Source organism: Hemitrygon akajei, chromosome 12 (assembly GCF_048418815.1).
Source record: "Hemitrygon akajei chromosome 12, sHemAka1.3, whole genome shotgun sequence".
Classification (NCBI taxonomy): domain Eukaryota; kingdom Metazoa; phylum Chordata; class Chondrichthyes; order Myliobatiformes; family Dasyatidae; genus Hemitrygon; species Hemitrygon akajei.
In genome coordinates this window covers 33091109-33106960 of record NC_133135.1, presented here as the reverse complement: position 1 = coordinate 33106960, position 15852 = coordinate 33091109, and the positions used below count along the sequence as shown (strand labels likewise).

The 15852-nt window shown below is 41.9% G+C and overlaps 1 protein-coding gene across 1 annotated transcript in view; it reads left to right on the top strand.

Annotated features, from left to right (window-relative positions):
- LOC140736561 (fatty-acid amide hydrolase 1-like) overlaps window positions 1-15852 on the top strand; it is a 60295-nt gene that overhangs the window by 500 nt on the left and 43943 nt on the right. Inside the window, exons 2-3 of the mRNA XM_073062390.1 lie at window positions 3302-3418; window positions 12135-12275. Of these exons, the coding sequence (XP_072918491.1) occupies window positions 3302-3418; window positions 12135-12275 (258 nt within the window). The remainder of the gene's footprint in view (window positions 1-3301; window positions 3419-12134; window positions 12276-15852) is intronic.

Here is a 15852-nt window from a genome sequence, read left to right as displayed (position 1 = left end):
CATCGGGGTGGATTGCCGCTAGTCCACATTCTTTTCAGATTCAGCATGAGGAGTTATAAAATCACCAACTTTATTTGGAGAAGGAATTTGTTTTTCCTTTAGGTAAATGTTTCATTATCCACATGTGCCAACATTTGCCCATATCATACAATTAAGATTACTTTCTACCACTAACCACTGTCATCTTGCATAAGTGTACCTCACAGAAATCATTCAGCATGTGGAAATGGTGCTGACCTCAATAATTTGTACAAGATCAGAAAAGGCAGGAAACAAGTTGTCTGTCTGTTTATCACCATTGCATTATTGGGGTAGGGCAGATTATGCTCAGTCACCAAACCTTAGTGGACCTGAACGTTGGTTTCTGTAATCTCTGCCGCAAAGTTCAAAGTAAAGTCACAATGAAAAGAACTGGCTTATAAGCATTTAAGTTAATTTAAAAGTCCTTGTTAAGGTCACACTTCAGGTGTTTTTGTATTACTGTGCTGCTCACAACTAGATAGATAGATAGATAGATAGATACTTTATTCATCCCCATGGGGAAATTCAACTTTTTTTCCAATGTCCCATACACTTGTTGTAGCAAAACTAATTACATACAATACTTAACTCAGTAAAAAATCTGATATGTATCTAAATCACTATCTCAAAAAGCATTAATAATAGCTTTTAAAAAGTTCTTAAGTCCTGGTGTGCCTGGTGTGGTGGCTTTTTGGCTTTTGTAGTCTCCTTATCATACATGCCTCATGTCTCCTGACCATCCACCAAAATTTACTTTGACAAAATCATATGTTTCTTGACATAAACAACCATACAGGTTAAACTATGTTTGAAATTCATATTGTGCTCACCCTCATTTTTAAAGCTGATCAAGTGCTACCACACACTTGTAAGTAAACTAGAATATAAATCTATAGTTTGAGTTTAAAGAACCAGCCGTGGAGGATTGTGATGAGGAGAACATTTTTTACTTAGAGGTTTATAAATCATTGGCAATCTCTGTCTCAGAAAGCTATGCATGCACAGCCATTGAACAGGTTCAAGACTAAGTTTGATTTTCCATTTAAACTCTAATTAGATGAAGGAACATGAAAGCTAAAAAAAGGAATTCATTTATGGGATGAGCCATACTACTATTAAATTGCAAAGCAGGCTCAAGGAGCTTTTCTGTCTTTTATCTTCATAATTATGCAGTTTTAAGTTCAGAAAAGTTATTTTGCATCTTATCAAGATTGTCGGGATCAAAGACTACTGCATGCCTTCCTCACAGGAAAGAATTATTTGTGCCACTTTGTTCGATCTATTTTGGGCCAGAATTTCTATATATCAGCACAGTTAAATAATATACAAGATTAAAAGATAACCTAAAAATATACTTTTACATTTGTCACATGTACATCGAAACAAACAGTGAACTGTGCTGTTTGAGTCAAATCAAATTAGTGAGGATTGTGCTGGGCAGCCTGCAGGTGTTGGGACACAGCATACTCACAACTCACAGAGCCTAACCCATAGGTTTTTAAAATGTGGGAGGAAACTGGAGCATCCAGAGGAAACCCACACAGTTACAGGGAGAACATACAAACTTCTTGCAGACAGCAGTGGGAACTGAGCCCTGATCTTACAGTTGACTGTTGTACGACATTGCGCTTACGACTATGTGGCTGTGCTGTTAATTCTGAAAGAGGCAGCACCATATCATCCATTTCAGTTTCCAGTTAATGCCTTCCTCACCCCAGAATGTAATAGCTTCTTAAATGATTGTAGATTTTTGCACCTAGTATTCTTTTTAGAAGCTGACATCACATAATTCCAACACATTGCAAGTAGTATTTCTTCACAGTGATTTTAAAATTATAATGTAGTAATTTGAACCGATCTTCTCTCTTCTCAATGTTTAATTTTTTCAATGCTCTTAACAATATTCTATGCCACTGTACAAGCATGTCCCATACACTTCTTTTATAAACAGAAAAGTGCATTTATTCTCATCTTTACTTAGGAAATCAGTCTCTTAGCTTTTCTTTGTGCCATCTCTATTGTTTGAACTTCTCTTACTACTTGACAAACACAACTAAACACTATGGTCTCACCTGAGGAATATCACTTTGATTACTACTACTTGAATATTACTTTAATTCTATTGTTTTGGTCATGTAACTCAACAGACTGCTTAGTTCAATTTGGATTGGACATGTTTGGTGTCAGAACCCTAAGGGTGTGAAAATTGTTTCAACTTCATATTTTGTTATTGCTGTTTATTTTACCTCGTTTTGTGCTTTCTATGTTTTCAGTAGCATAAGGGTGGCACAGTTGGGTAATGGTTAGTGTATTACTGTTACAGTGCCAGTTTTAAGACCAGGGTTCGATTCCCACCACTGTCTGTAAGGGATTTGTACATTGTCCCTGTGACCGTTTGTATTTCCTCCAGGTGCTCCGGTTTCCTCCCACATTCTGCAGCTCAGTGTTAGTGAGCTGTGTCTTGTCTTTCATTGTATGTTCCAATGTCCATGTGACAAGTAAAGCTAATCTTTAAATCTTCATTCCATCATTACCTGATTCTATAAATTTATGTATAAATATGAAGCCATCTCTCTGCACTGGCCCAAATGGGAAAAAAAAGTAATTAACATTTTGAAATAGTTAAATTTACATAAAATGAAGTGCACTTGCCCAAAATGATTACCGTAATTTCTGACATTGTAAATGGAATTGCAACCAAAGGGAAATTTTAATACTTCATCTAAATCTATTTTTCATTTTGTTAGCTGACTAGACTTAATGTTATGGTATATGAAATAATTAGAGTTATGATGAAACAACTCTCTGAGGTATCACCTAATTGCCTGCTAGCTAATGACAGTTCTTTCATGGCAGTTGAACCTTTGACCCAGAGGTTATGGGCTCAGGTCTCACTCAAGATACTTAAGTGTGTTTAACCAAGACCTTTCCTGCACCCTCAAGTGGACACAGCCTGGCACCATTTTGAAGGACAGTAATGCTCACTGTGTAATTGCAATAACGGGTGGACTGGGTGACAGAATTCCTTTGCTGATGGATGTTTTCCCGCCATTTTTCAGCTTATGTGGTCTTCCTTTCTTTTCTAGTGCAGAAATACCCTAGAATTACTGGAATCAGTGCAGTACACGGTCTCTGGGTTTGCCCTTCTGATGTTGAAAGAAACTGATAGAAAATAATTCCCAATCGTTTTCAAAGCTGTTTGTAAACTGATAGAAATTAATTCCAAATCGTTTTCAATGTTGTTTGTAATATAACCCAACTCATTCTATTTTCTCTCCAGGATACCTTCCAAACAAAAATTGACCACGAACTCCTTCTCTCACTTCGGGATCTCTGTAAATCAATACAACTAGGGGATGTATCAGCAAGCTACATACTGCATGCCTACATGGAGAAAGTAAGAGAAAAGCCACTTTTCATTTTAGATCACATGTGTGGAGCCTGTTTCCATCCCCTCAGGTGCTGCCCTTGTCTCTCCTAAGGTGACTGACCGTTACTGTAATGTGACTTTGCAGGCAGGCACAGTGCTCCATCAATCTCCTGTTTGCATCCTTTGCATAGGTGGTTGGTGTTAATAGTATTGCAAGGATTTCACCAAAACATTTGATGCCAAACTGGTTTGCAGAGTAGGCAGCAATCTAATAATCTAAATACTGCGTTAGCTGCTGTTCATAACTGATACCTTACCACTCCTGAGAGGCACTTACTCAGCTGTTTGAGCATGAGAGGCGGAAAGCTGCCGTGGCTCAGGCATGGTTTTTTTGAGAGGGTCGCCGCTAGTGACCTCTAGGAGATCAGGAAAGCAAAAGCCCCAGCTGCAGTCTGTAGGAGTTCATAAACCCAAGAGATTCTGCAGATGCTGGAAGTCTTGAGGAACACACAGAAATTGCTGGAGGAACTCAGCAGGTCAGGTCACACAGAGTGTTGGAAGAACTTTGCTCCATCTGCTACAAAAGGTGGCGTTTCCCGGTGGCCTCATTTCAATTAGTTTTCCCGTTCTCATTCTGACATGTCGGTCCTTGGGCTCCTCCACATTGGTGATGCAGCCGTTCTCATGATGGAGGAGCAACACCTCATATTTCATCTGGGTGGCCTCTAACCTGATGGCAAGAACATCAATTTCTCTAACTTCCAGTAATTTATCATCTCCCCTTCTCTCTTTATCCATACCCCATTCTGGCTCCTTTCATACCCCTTCTCCTCACCTGCCCATCACCTCCGTCTGGTGCCCCTCCTATAGCCATATAACAATTACAGCACGGAAACAGGCCCTTCTAGTCTGTGCCAACGCTTACACTCACCTAGTCCCACTAACTCGCACTCAGCCCATAACCCTCCATTCCTTTCCTGTCCATATACCTATCCAATTTTATTTTAAATGACAATACCGAACCTGCCTCTACCACTTCTACTGGAAACTCATTCCACACAGCTACCACTCTCTGAGTAAAGAAATTTCCCCTCGTGTTACCCCTAATCTTTTGCTCCCTGACTCTCAACTCATGTCCTCTTGTTTGAATCTCCCCTACTCTCAATGGAAAAAGCCTATCCACATCAACTCTATCTACCCCCTCATAATTTTAAATACCTCTATCGTCCCCCCCTCAACCTTTTACGCTCCAAAGAATAAAGACCTAACTTGTTCAACCTTTCCCTGTAACTCAGGTGCTGAAACCCAGGTAACATTCTAGTAAATCTTCTCTGTACTCTCTCTATTTTGTTGACATCTTTCTTATAATTCGGTGACCAGAACTGTACACAATACTCCAAATTCGGCCTTACCTATGCCTTGTACAATTTTAACATTACATCCCAACTCCTATACTCAATGCTCTGATTTATAAAGGCCAACATACTAAAAGCTTTCTTCACCACTCTATCCACATGAGATTCCACCTTCAGGGAACTATGCACCACTATTCCAAGATCACTCTGTTCTACTGCATTCTTCAATGCCCTACCATTTACCATGTATGTCCTATTTGGATTATTCCTACCAAAATGTAGCACCTCACACTTACCAGCATTAAATTCCATCTGCCATTGCTTAGCCCACTCTTCTAACTGGCCTAAACCTCCCTGCAAGCTTTGAAAGCCTACTTCATTATCCACAACACCACCTACCTTAGTATCATCTGCATACTTACTAATACAATTTACCACCCCATCATCCAGATCATTAATGTATATGACAAACAACATTGGACCCAGTACAGATCCCTGAGGCACACCACTAGTCACTGGCCTCCAACCTGACAAACAGTTATCCATCACTTCTCTCTGGCATCTCCCATCCAGCCACTGTTGAATCCATTTTACTACTTCAATATTAATACCTAACGATTGAACCTTCCTAACCTAGCTTCTGTGCGGAATCTTGTCAAAGGCCTTACTGAAGTCCATATAGACAACATCCACTGCTTTACCCTCGTCAACTTTCCTAGTAACCTCTTCAAAAAATTCAATAAGATTTGTCAAACATGACCTTCCACGCACAAATCCATGTTGACTGTTCCTAATCAGACCCTATATATCCAGGTAATTATATATACCATCTCTAAGAATACCTTCCAGTAATTTACCCACCACTGACGTCATACTGACAGGCCTATAATTGCTAGGTTTACTCTTAGAACCCTTTTTAAGCAATGGAACCACATGAGCAATACGCCAATCCTCCGGCACCATCCCCGTTTCTAATAACATTTGAAATATTTCTGTCAGAGCTCCTGCTATTTCCACACTAACTTCCCTCAAGGTCCTAGGAAATATCCTGTCAGGACCCGGAGATTTATCCACTTTTATATTCCTTAAAAGCACCAGTACTTCCTCCTCTTTAATCGTCATAGTTTCCATAACTTCCCTACTTGTTTCCCTTACCCTACACAATTCAATATCCTTCTCCTTAGTGAATACCGAAGAAAAGAAATTGTTCAAAATTTCCCCCATCTCTTTCGGCTCCGCACATAGCTGTCCACTCTGATTCTCTAAGGGACCAATTTTATCCCTCACTATCCTTTTGCTATTAATATAACTGTAGAAACCCTTCGGATTTATTTTCATCTTACTTGCCAAAGCAACCTCGTATCTTCTTTTAGCTTTTCTAATTTCTTTCTTAAGATTCTTCTTACATTCTTTATATTCATCAAGCACCTCATTTACTCCATGCTGCCTATATTTATTGTAGATATCACTCTTTTTCCTAACCAAGTTTCCAATATCCCTTGAAAACCATGGCTCTCTCAAACTTTTAACCTTTCCTTTCAACCTAACAGGAACATAAAGATTCAGTACCCTCAAAATTTCACCTTTAAATAACCTCCATTTCTCTATTACATCCTTCCCATAAAATAAATTGTTCCAATCCACTCCTTCTAAATCCTTTTGCATCTCCTCGGTTAGCCTTTCTCCAATCAAAAATCTCAATCCTGGGTCCAGTCCTATCCTTCTCCATAATTATATTGAAACTAATGGCATTGTCATCACTGGACCCAAAGTGCTCCCCAACACATACCTCCGTCACCTGACCTATTTCATTCCCTAAGAGAAGATCCAACACTGCCCCTTCTCTAGTTGGTACCTCTATGTATTGCTGCAAAAAACTATCCTGCATACATTTTACAAACTCCAAACCATCCATCCCTTTTACAGTATGGGCCTCCCAGTCTATGTGTGGAAAATTAAAATCTCCCACAATCACAACCCAGTGCTTACTACAAATATCTGCTATCTCCTTGCAAATTTGCTCCTCCAATTCTTGCTCCCCATTAGGTGGTCTATAATACACCCCTATAAGTGTTACCACACCTTTCCCATTCCTCAATTCCACCCAAATAGTCTCCCTAGACGAGCCTTCTAATCTATCCTGCTAGAGCACGGCTGTAATATTTTCTCTGACAAGCAACACAACACCTCCCCCTCTTGTCCCTCTGATTCTATCATACCTGAAGCAATGAAATCCAGGAATTTTTAGTTGCCAATCACACCCCTCCTGTAACCATGTTTCACTAATAGCTACATCATATTTCCAGGTATCAATCCATGCTCTAAGCTCATCCACCTTTCTTACAATGCTCCTAGCATTAAAATAAATGCATTTAAGAAATTCTCCACCTCTTCCTCTCTGTTTGTCTCTAACAGTACAAAGAACTTTACTGTCTTTTTCTTCCTTCTTCCATACATCTGTTCCTACACTCTGGTTCTCCACCCCCCCCCCCCCCCCCGTATCTAGTTTAAATCCACTGGAGCCTCTCTAGCAAACCTACCTGCAAGAATATTTGTCCCCCTCTAGTTCAAATGTAAACCGTCTTGCCGGAACAGGTCCCATCTTCCCTGGAAAACTGCCCAATTATCTACAAATCTGAAGCACCATGTCTAAATCCTGCACCATGTCTTCAGCCACATGTTGATCTGCACTATCTTACTATTTCTAAAGCCACCTGTACGTGGCACTGGTAGCAATCCTGAGATTGCTATGCTGGAGGTCCTGTCCTTTAACTTGGCACCTAGCTCCCTAAACTCACCTTTCAGGACCTCCTCACTCTTCCTACCCATGTCATTGGTTCCTACATGGACCACGACATCTGGCTAATCACCGTCCCTCTTGAGAATACTCAATCCTCCTTCCCTTTCTTCCATGGTTGACTATCCTCTTCTCTCAGATTCCTTCTTCTTCAGCCGTTTACCTCTGCCAGCTATCAGCTCCCAGTTTCTTACTTTATCCCCCTCCTCCACCCACCTACCTCCCTCCTCACCCAGTTTCACCTATCACCTGCCAGCTTGTATTCCTTCCTGTCCTCCTACCTTCTTATTCTGGTTTCTTCCCCCTTCCTCTCCAGTTCCAATGAAGGATCATGGCCTGAAATGTTGACGGTTTATTCTTCTCCATAGATGCTGCCTGACCTGTTGAGTTCCTCCAGCGTTTATTTTATTTCTTTATTGTCTTTATTTATTTTATTTAGAGATACAGTGCAGGACAGGCCCTTCCAGCCCAACAAGCTGCACGACCCATTTAACTCTAGCCTAATCACAGGACAATTTACCCTACTAACTGGTTTGTCTTTGGATTGTGGGAGGAGACCAGAGCACCCAGAGGAAACCCACATGCTCATGGGAAGGGTGGGCCAACTTCTTATAGACAGTGCTGGAATTGAACTCTGAACTCTGACACCCTGAGCTGTAATAGCGTTGCGCTAACCTCTACACTACCGTGGTGTTTTGTGTGTGTTCCTACAGACTGTAACGTCTCAGTAGCTTCTCAGCCATTGGCGGGTTTCTGGCACTGATCAATGGCTAGCGAGTGCTATCATCCTGGTAGAGGGCAAGGTGCTCTTGCAATACATCACTGTCCAGGGTGGAGAAGGTGGTAGAACCCAGAGCGGAATGGGTATCCCTGATGGATTCTGCTATGCTAGTTGCAAACTCCTGCAAGAAGGGAGGCAGATATAACTTGTGAGGTCGCAGCACACCCCCACGTTCACTGCAGATTATTGATGCCATTTACCTAAATCTTTCTCTTGCATGGTTTCTGTCCAGCCAGAAACTAACAGAATGAGTTGTAAAGGTAAGAAATGGCAAGTGTGAAATGTTGCATTTTGGAAGTTAAAATGTAAGTTTGACTAGCTAATGACAGAACCCTTTACAGTATTGATGTACAGAGGGATCTTGAGGTTCAAGACCATACTGCCAGGTGAGTGGCAAATCAAGGAGATCGGGTGTTAAAGCAGGTACACTACACATTGTTCCTTTACATCACAGGAAGCCAGAAGTCATTAGACAGAACTTTAACATCAGAAAGCTGAAACAGATTGAACATTGTGAACAGTTTGTAGCCAGCCTTGATGACAAGCTGATGCCCCATAGACCCCTCACAGGAAGCACAACACAAAGACCTATTTAAAACTGTGGTGACAGGATCAGCAATATTGATGCTCTGGCTAAAAGGAGGCATCACAAAGACTGGTTCGAAGAAAATGATGAGAACATTGCCAAGATACTGGCAGAGAAGCAAAAGGGCCTTTATCGAGTGGTAGGATGCTTCAAACACTCCCAGAGCCAGACACAGGCTTCCCTGCATAGAATGCAGGATGAGTGGTGGGAGAAGAAAGCAGAAGAGGTCCAGTGATTGGCTGACACCAGGAACTTCAAGTTATTCTTTGGTGCTATTAAGGCAATCCTTAAGCCACATTCGATCAAGCACCATACCTTTTGTGTTATCAGACAGCACAACCTTGCTCAGGAAGAAGAAGAGCTTCAATGGCAGGTAGAAGGAACCTTCAGCTACCTGCTCAACAGGCCCTCTGATGTTCAGGTTTCACTTGACCAGATCCTGCAGAAACCTCTTATTGACACCCTTGAATTTCCTCATATATTGGATGAATTGAAGAAAGCCATCACTCAAACAAGCTCTGGCAAATGGGCGCTGTGATAGTGTAGCGCTTAGCGTGACCCAATACAGCTTGGGGAGTTTGGAGTTCAATTCCAGCGCTATTTTGTAAGGAGTCTCTGTAGGTCCTCCCTGTGGATTCCATGGGTCCTCACCTGATGCTCTGGTTTTCTCCCACAGTCCAAAGATGTACCAGGTAGGGTACTTGGCCATTGTAAATTGCCCCGTGATTAGGTTCGGGTTAATCGACCTTATAGGGTTGCTTGAAGGGCTGCAAGGGCCTACAGTGCACTCAAAAATAAATAAATAAATAACCCTCCCACCCCAGGCAGGAAGGAATCCCCAAGATCTTCAAGTCACCAGGTCCATTTGCAATCAAAACCTTCCACAACATTCTTACAAGAACCTGGGAAGAAGACATGCCTAAAGACTTCAATGATGCCACTATTGTTCCACTCTTGAAAAACAAGGGAAGCAAAGCTGACTGTAGTAACTACCGAGGCACCCCTAGCATATTCATTGCCAGTAAGTTTCTGGCCCATATAATTAATCGTCGAATCGCCAGCATATCAGAAGAGAACCTCCCTGAGATGCACTATAGCTTTCCCTGGTTTTCACTGGGTTCAGGGAAAATGCATAGAACAAAACTCGAGCTTGCATACTGCTCTCGTAGACCTAACCAAAGTCTTTGTCACAGTCAACAGAGAAACATTGTGGACAGTATTGTCAAAGCTGGGATGCTTTTGCAGATTCATCAATGTCATTCACCTCTTTTATGACAATATGACTGGCCTCATCCTATCCAACAGAGAAGCTTCAGAGCTATTCATTTCAAACAGTGTGAAGCAAGAGTGAATGCTGGTCCCTATGCTTTTTAACCCATTCTTCACATGTGTGCTGAACTATGCCACCAGAGACATTGAACAAGGAGTGTTTCTGAAATCCAGGCTTGATAGATCACTCTTTGACCTGCGTCATCTGAATGTCAAGTCAAAAACGATTGTGAAGCTTGTCCTTGTGCTTTATGCTGATGACTGTGCCTTTGTCAACAGCTTTGCGGGGCCCTCTCATCCCTTGACCTCACAATCAGCCTGGTAAAGATGGAAGTCCTATTTCTCTCTGCTCCTGGATCTGCTATAGCCCTTCCTTGCATCACCAATGAGGGAACTAAACTGAATCCAGTAGACGAATTTAGGTCCTTGTGCAGCATCATCTCCAGTGATGGCTCCCTGGACAAGGAAATCAATGCCAGGATTTGCAAAGCCAGCCAGAACCTTGGGCATCTGCATTCATGCAAGTTGAACCAGCACAACATTCATCTATCAACAAAGCTCAAGATGTACAATACTGTCATCGTTAGCAGTCTTCTTTGTGGCTGTGAAGCATGGACTGTTTACAGAAGACATCTTGGACAGCTAGAGTGCATTTGTAGCTTGAAGTAGATGCTAGGCATCTGCTGGCAGGGACAAGTCACAAATGTTGACAGAACGAAGACCGGGAGCATCAAGGCCATGATCCTGAAAGCCCAGCTTTGATGGACAGGACATGTCATATACATGGAGGACTACTGACAGCTACTGTGTGGTGAGCTATTTCTGGGCAAGAGGGGCTAAGGTTGGCCTCACAAGAGGATCAAAGATTGTGTGAAAACTCCAAAGCAACTGGAGCAATGCACACAAGACTGGACTGGATGGAATGCCTTGCTAAGACTCTCCCTCATTAACTTTGAGGAGAGGCATCACACAGACACGTTGGATGCCTGAGAGCTCCAAAAGGCAGCAGCAGCAATCCTTCCATCTGACTCAATCCCTCTCTGCCCTCACTGTGACCGAGTTTTCCATAACCGAAAAGCTGCACGACAGTGGCCGTCATTGTCAGATTCAATGGATGACCATCATTATATGTTTGTCTTCATAGCTAGAGTATAGACGATAAGAATCAAAAAGTCATGATGCAGCTGGTTAGCCATACTTGGAGTGCTGAATGGAGTTCTGGTTGCCCCATTACTAGGAGGACGTGGAGGGGTTGCTGCCTGCATCAGAAGATATTAGTTATAAGGAGAGGATTGACAAACTTGGATTGTTTTCTCTGGACCATAAGAGGTTGAGGGAAGACGAGGTTATTTTATAAAACTATGAGGTGTAGATAGGGTAGGCAGCGAGAATCTTTTTCCAAGAGTAGAAAAGTCATATACTTGAAGGGCATAGCTCTAAGCTGAGAGGAAGGAAGTTTAAAGGAGATGTGAGTTGTAAGCTTTTTAGACAGAGTATGATATGTGACTGGAATATGCTGCCATGCGTTGTGGCGGTGGAAGCAGATACAATAGTGACATTCAAGAAGTTTTTAAATAGGCACAAGGACAGGTAGGGAGTGGAGGGAAATTGATGATGTGCATGCAGAAGGGATTAATTGAATTGAGCATCATGGGTCAAAGTCATCTTCCTATGTTATATGTTTTACGTCCTGCATTCTATGTTCATAAAAGAGTGACCTGCAGAAGGATGATGATGATATGTGAGGAAGCTCTCTATACTGCACCATGCCATAAGATCAGCAATTCCCATAAATTATGTGAGTGTAAGTAAGAAGGCAGGATTAACACATAATAAAACAACAGCTACCTTTGAAGACATGCAAATTTTTTCTGGTCATTATTTTTTTATTCTAAAAATAGAATTTTTACATGTGGCTCTGCTCAGTTGGTATTTCTATATTGTTCTCTCTACAGGCTTTGGAAGCCACAAAAAAATTCAACTGTATCACAGAATTTCTTCCAGACTGCCAAACACAACTCTTAGAATTGGAAGATAAGAAGGAGGGATCACTGTATGGAATCCCCATCAGCGTCAAGGAGAATATTAGCCTCAAGGTTTGAAATGTTATGGGAAAAGCATTGGTTATTAAGTGCAAACACGAGGAAATCTGCAGATGCTGGAAATTCAAGCAACACACACAAAATGTTGGTGGAACACAGCAGGCCAGGCAGCATCTATAGGGAGAAGCACTGTCTGTCCTGACGAAGGGTCTCGGCCCGAAATGTCGACAGTGCTTCTCCTTATAGATGCTGCCTGGCCTGCTGTGTTCCACCAGCATTTTGTGTGTGTTGGTTATTAAATGCTATAGTTCTTTGGAATTAGTTCGGATTTGCATGCACAGTTTGCTTTAAGTTAAGTGAAAAAATCAGGAAGGTCTTTAAAGACTCAAAGTACATACTTTAGTTAATACAATTTGTTGATTAGAAATGATCAGCTTTTTGCTTTTGTTTTCTTCCCTTATGTTCAAAAGTTATTCATTCTCTTGCCAGAATTTCCTTACACAGGATTCAATCACTTTCTGACATCTATAAGGTATTCATGAATGAGTCTCAGCATTGAGCATTGCCAAGCCTGTACTACTACGAGATCACCATTACCAAACCTAATCGTATCCTAGCCCAATATCTTTGCACCCGCACTTCCAGCAGTAACGGCTTCTTTCCTCTTCATACCCTAGCAACGCATCAGGCCAAATGCAATGCTCTTACCTGCATCTTAACTGAAGTCTGGTAACTTAATAAACAGGCCAATTTCCTGATTGGAAGGGCTGTAGTTCATTGAGGAAACTAAAATTTCATTAAATATATTTTTGATATAGCATAGTGTAACAAGATTAAGTAGTTATATATTGCATAATGTCATAACATTTAATGTCATTAGATTATGGAGTCATAGAGTTATACAGCACAGCAACAGGCCCAGTATATCCATGACAACCGAGGTGCCTGCTTGAGTTAGTTCCATTTGCCAGCATTTGACCCATATCTCTCTAAACCAGGGATTCCCAACCTGGGGTCCACAGACCCCTCTGTTAATGGTAAGGGTCCATGGCATGAAAAGGGTTTGGAATACCTGCTCTAAACCTTTCCTATAATGTATTTGTCTAAATGTCTTTTAAACTTTGTAATTATACCTGCCTCTACTGTGGTAACTTCTACTTTACAAAAGACCACTTGACAACTTGATGGCCAAAAGAACATCTTTATCTGGGACGGCAAATGATATTTACAATACAGAGGCTTCCAGGTACCTCGTGCGGCATGGGTGGAGAAACTATATACAATGCATACTGGGAGTAAAAAGAGTAGAAATAAAGACCCCGCCAACCCTGGATCCCGCCTCTTGCTACCAACAGCTCCCCGATTAGTATTAAATTACTTTTATTAAAACTCACATTACAACACTTCTCCCCTTTTAAAATCCAGCATTCCCCAAATATAGAAGAACTGGGAAATAAAAACAGTGGTATCATTAGCAACAGGTTACCAATACAAAAACACCTAATTAAAACATGGCAAATTCAACATTCAATCTAACAACAAAAGAAACTATCCAATCAAAGATTCAGTCTGTCAGGAGGTTTGCGAGGGCGCTGCGATCTACGCACTACCCACGGTGACCCAGCAGGCACTGTTGGTGAGGATGTTTTCGGTGGATCTAGTGTTGGGGACACGAGAGGGGTCTGTGTGTCTGCGTGAGAATGTCCATCCTCTTCAGGGGACTCTGCCCCCACTGCCAGTGTCTCTCCCTCTAGCAAAGTCACTGGTGGACATGCTTTCCTAGTATGCATTAGCAGCCAACTCCATGCCTTGAGCAATCTCTAGGGCTGTCTTGAAAGTCAACGGTGGGGTTTCCCCCAACAAGCCGCGTTGTACGGCGTCATTATTAATGCCGCATACTAATCTGTCACGGAGCATGTCATCCAACACGGTTCCGAAATCACAATGCTCTGATAGCTGCCGAAGCTCGGCCACAAAACCGCCCACAGACTGACCTGGCTTCTGGACATGGCTGTGAAACTTGAACCATTGGACTATCACCGAAGGTTTCGGATTGTGGTGGTTCCCCACGAGCTTGACCAGTTCGTCGTATGGAATTTCTCCCGGTTTCCGCGGCGTAGCTAAGTTCTGTATCAGCTTGTACATCCTTGCCCCACACACACTCAGGAGAATAGAGTGCTTCTTAGCCTCCTCAGTAATTCCATTAGCACAGAAAAAGTGGCCCAACATTTCCTCGTACTCCGGCCACTCCTCGATTTGCTATTCAAACACACCGACCGTTCTGAATGTAGCCATCCGAACACGAGGCTCCTCGCAGCTCCTGATTGAAAACGGGGCCGACCCGTCCACAAAACCAGTTTACCTCATCGCCAAAAATATGTGGTAACTTCTACTTTACAAAAAGACCACTCGGCAACTTGATGGCCAAAAGAGCTTCTTTATCTGGGACGGCAAATGATATTTACAATACAGAGGCTTCCAGGTACCTCGTGCGGCATGGGTGGAGGAACTATATACAATACATACTGGGAGTAAAAAGAGCGGAAGTAAAGACTCCGCCAACCCCGGATCCCGCCTCTTGCTACCAACAGCTCCCCGATTAGTATTAACTTACTTTTAGTAATACTCACATTACAACATCTATCACAGCTTGTTCAACATACCCACCACTTACAGAGTGAAAATCTCAGGCTCCCTTTAAATTTTCCTCTCTCTTACTTTAAATCTGTGCTCTCTAGGTTTAGAGTCCTCCAACTGGAAAGTCAATGTTGCTGTTATCATGAGATCCCTGTCAAATAGAACCAAATACTGAAAGGGTGCGCATTTGAACAAAATCTTTTACAAGGAAAGGTTGTCACAAAATAATATGCAATCAGTGAAGTTCTGTTAAAGTGCAGTTATTGTAATTAATGAGGCTCCCAGTTTACTCAAACTTAACTCTCAGATTCTGAAAGTCTATTTTAGCAATGTTGATTGACGAGTTAATATTGGTTAGGAAACTGATGTTACTACTCCCTCTGCTGTTCTTCAAAATAATGCTGATGGGCCTTTACTGTGCACTTGCCTGCTCAGAGACAACGCTTCTGGCAGTGCACCACTCACTCAGTTCTGCACGGTAGTGCAAGCCATGGTTTTGTGCTCAAGTCTACAAATCAGGATTGAATGCACGCCTGCTGACTGAGAGGAGACAAAGAAAACTTAGCATGGAAATTAATAGTTGTTCTTTGCCTTTCCCATAAAACTGCTTTTTGCAATGCAAAATTTTACAGTATTTTTAAAGGCAATATATAGAGCAATATATATAGCAAATGATCTTGCTATTCCAATTTACAAAGGCTCTCGTGACCTGAATGTTTCCAGCGTTACCTTTTTATTTCACATTTCTAGCAGCATTATTTTGCTGTTTTACCAGTGTAACTAATCTCCTCTGTCACCAGAGAAAGGCCTTGTGACTAGTTGTATCGTAATGGATGCACCAGCACACTATCAATATCTAACACTTAAAGCAATTTTAACATGAGGCTGATCCAGGCAAGAATAACATCCCTAAGGCTGGAATGTGAGGGGTCGTTGACTTTAACTTCAGTTCACTATAATTGTTGGGCTGCTCTCATATGACCATACCTGGATT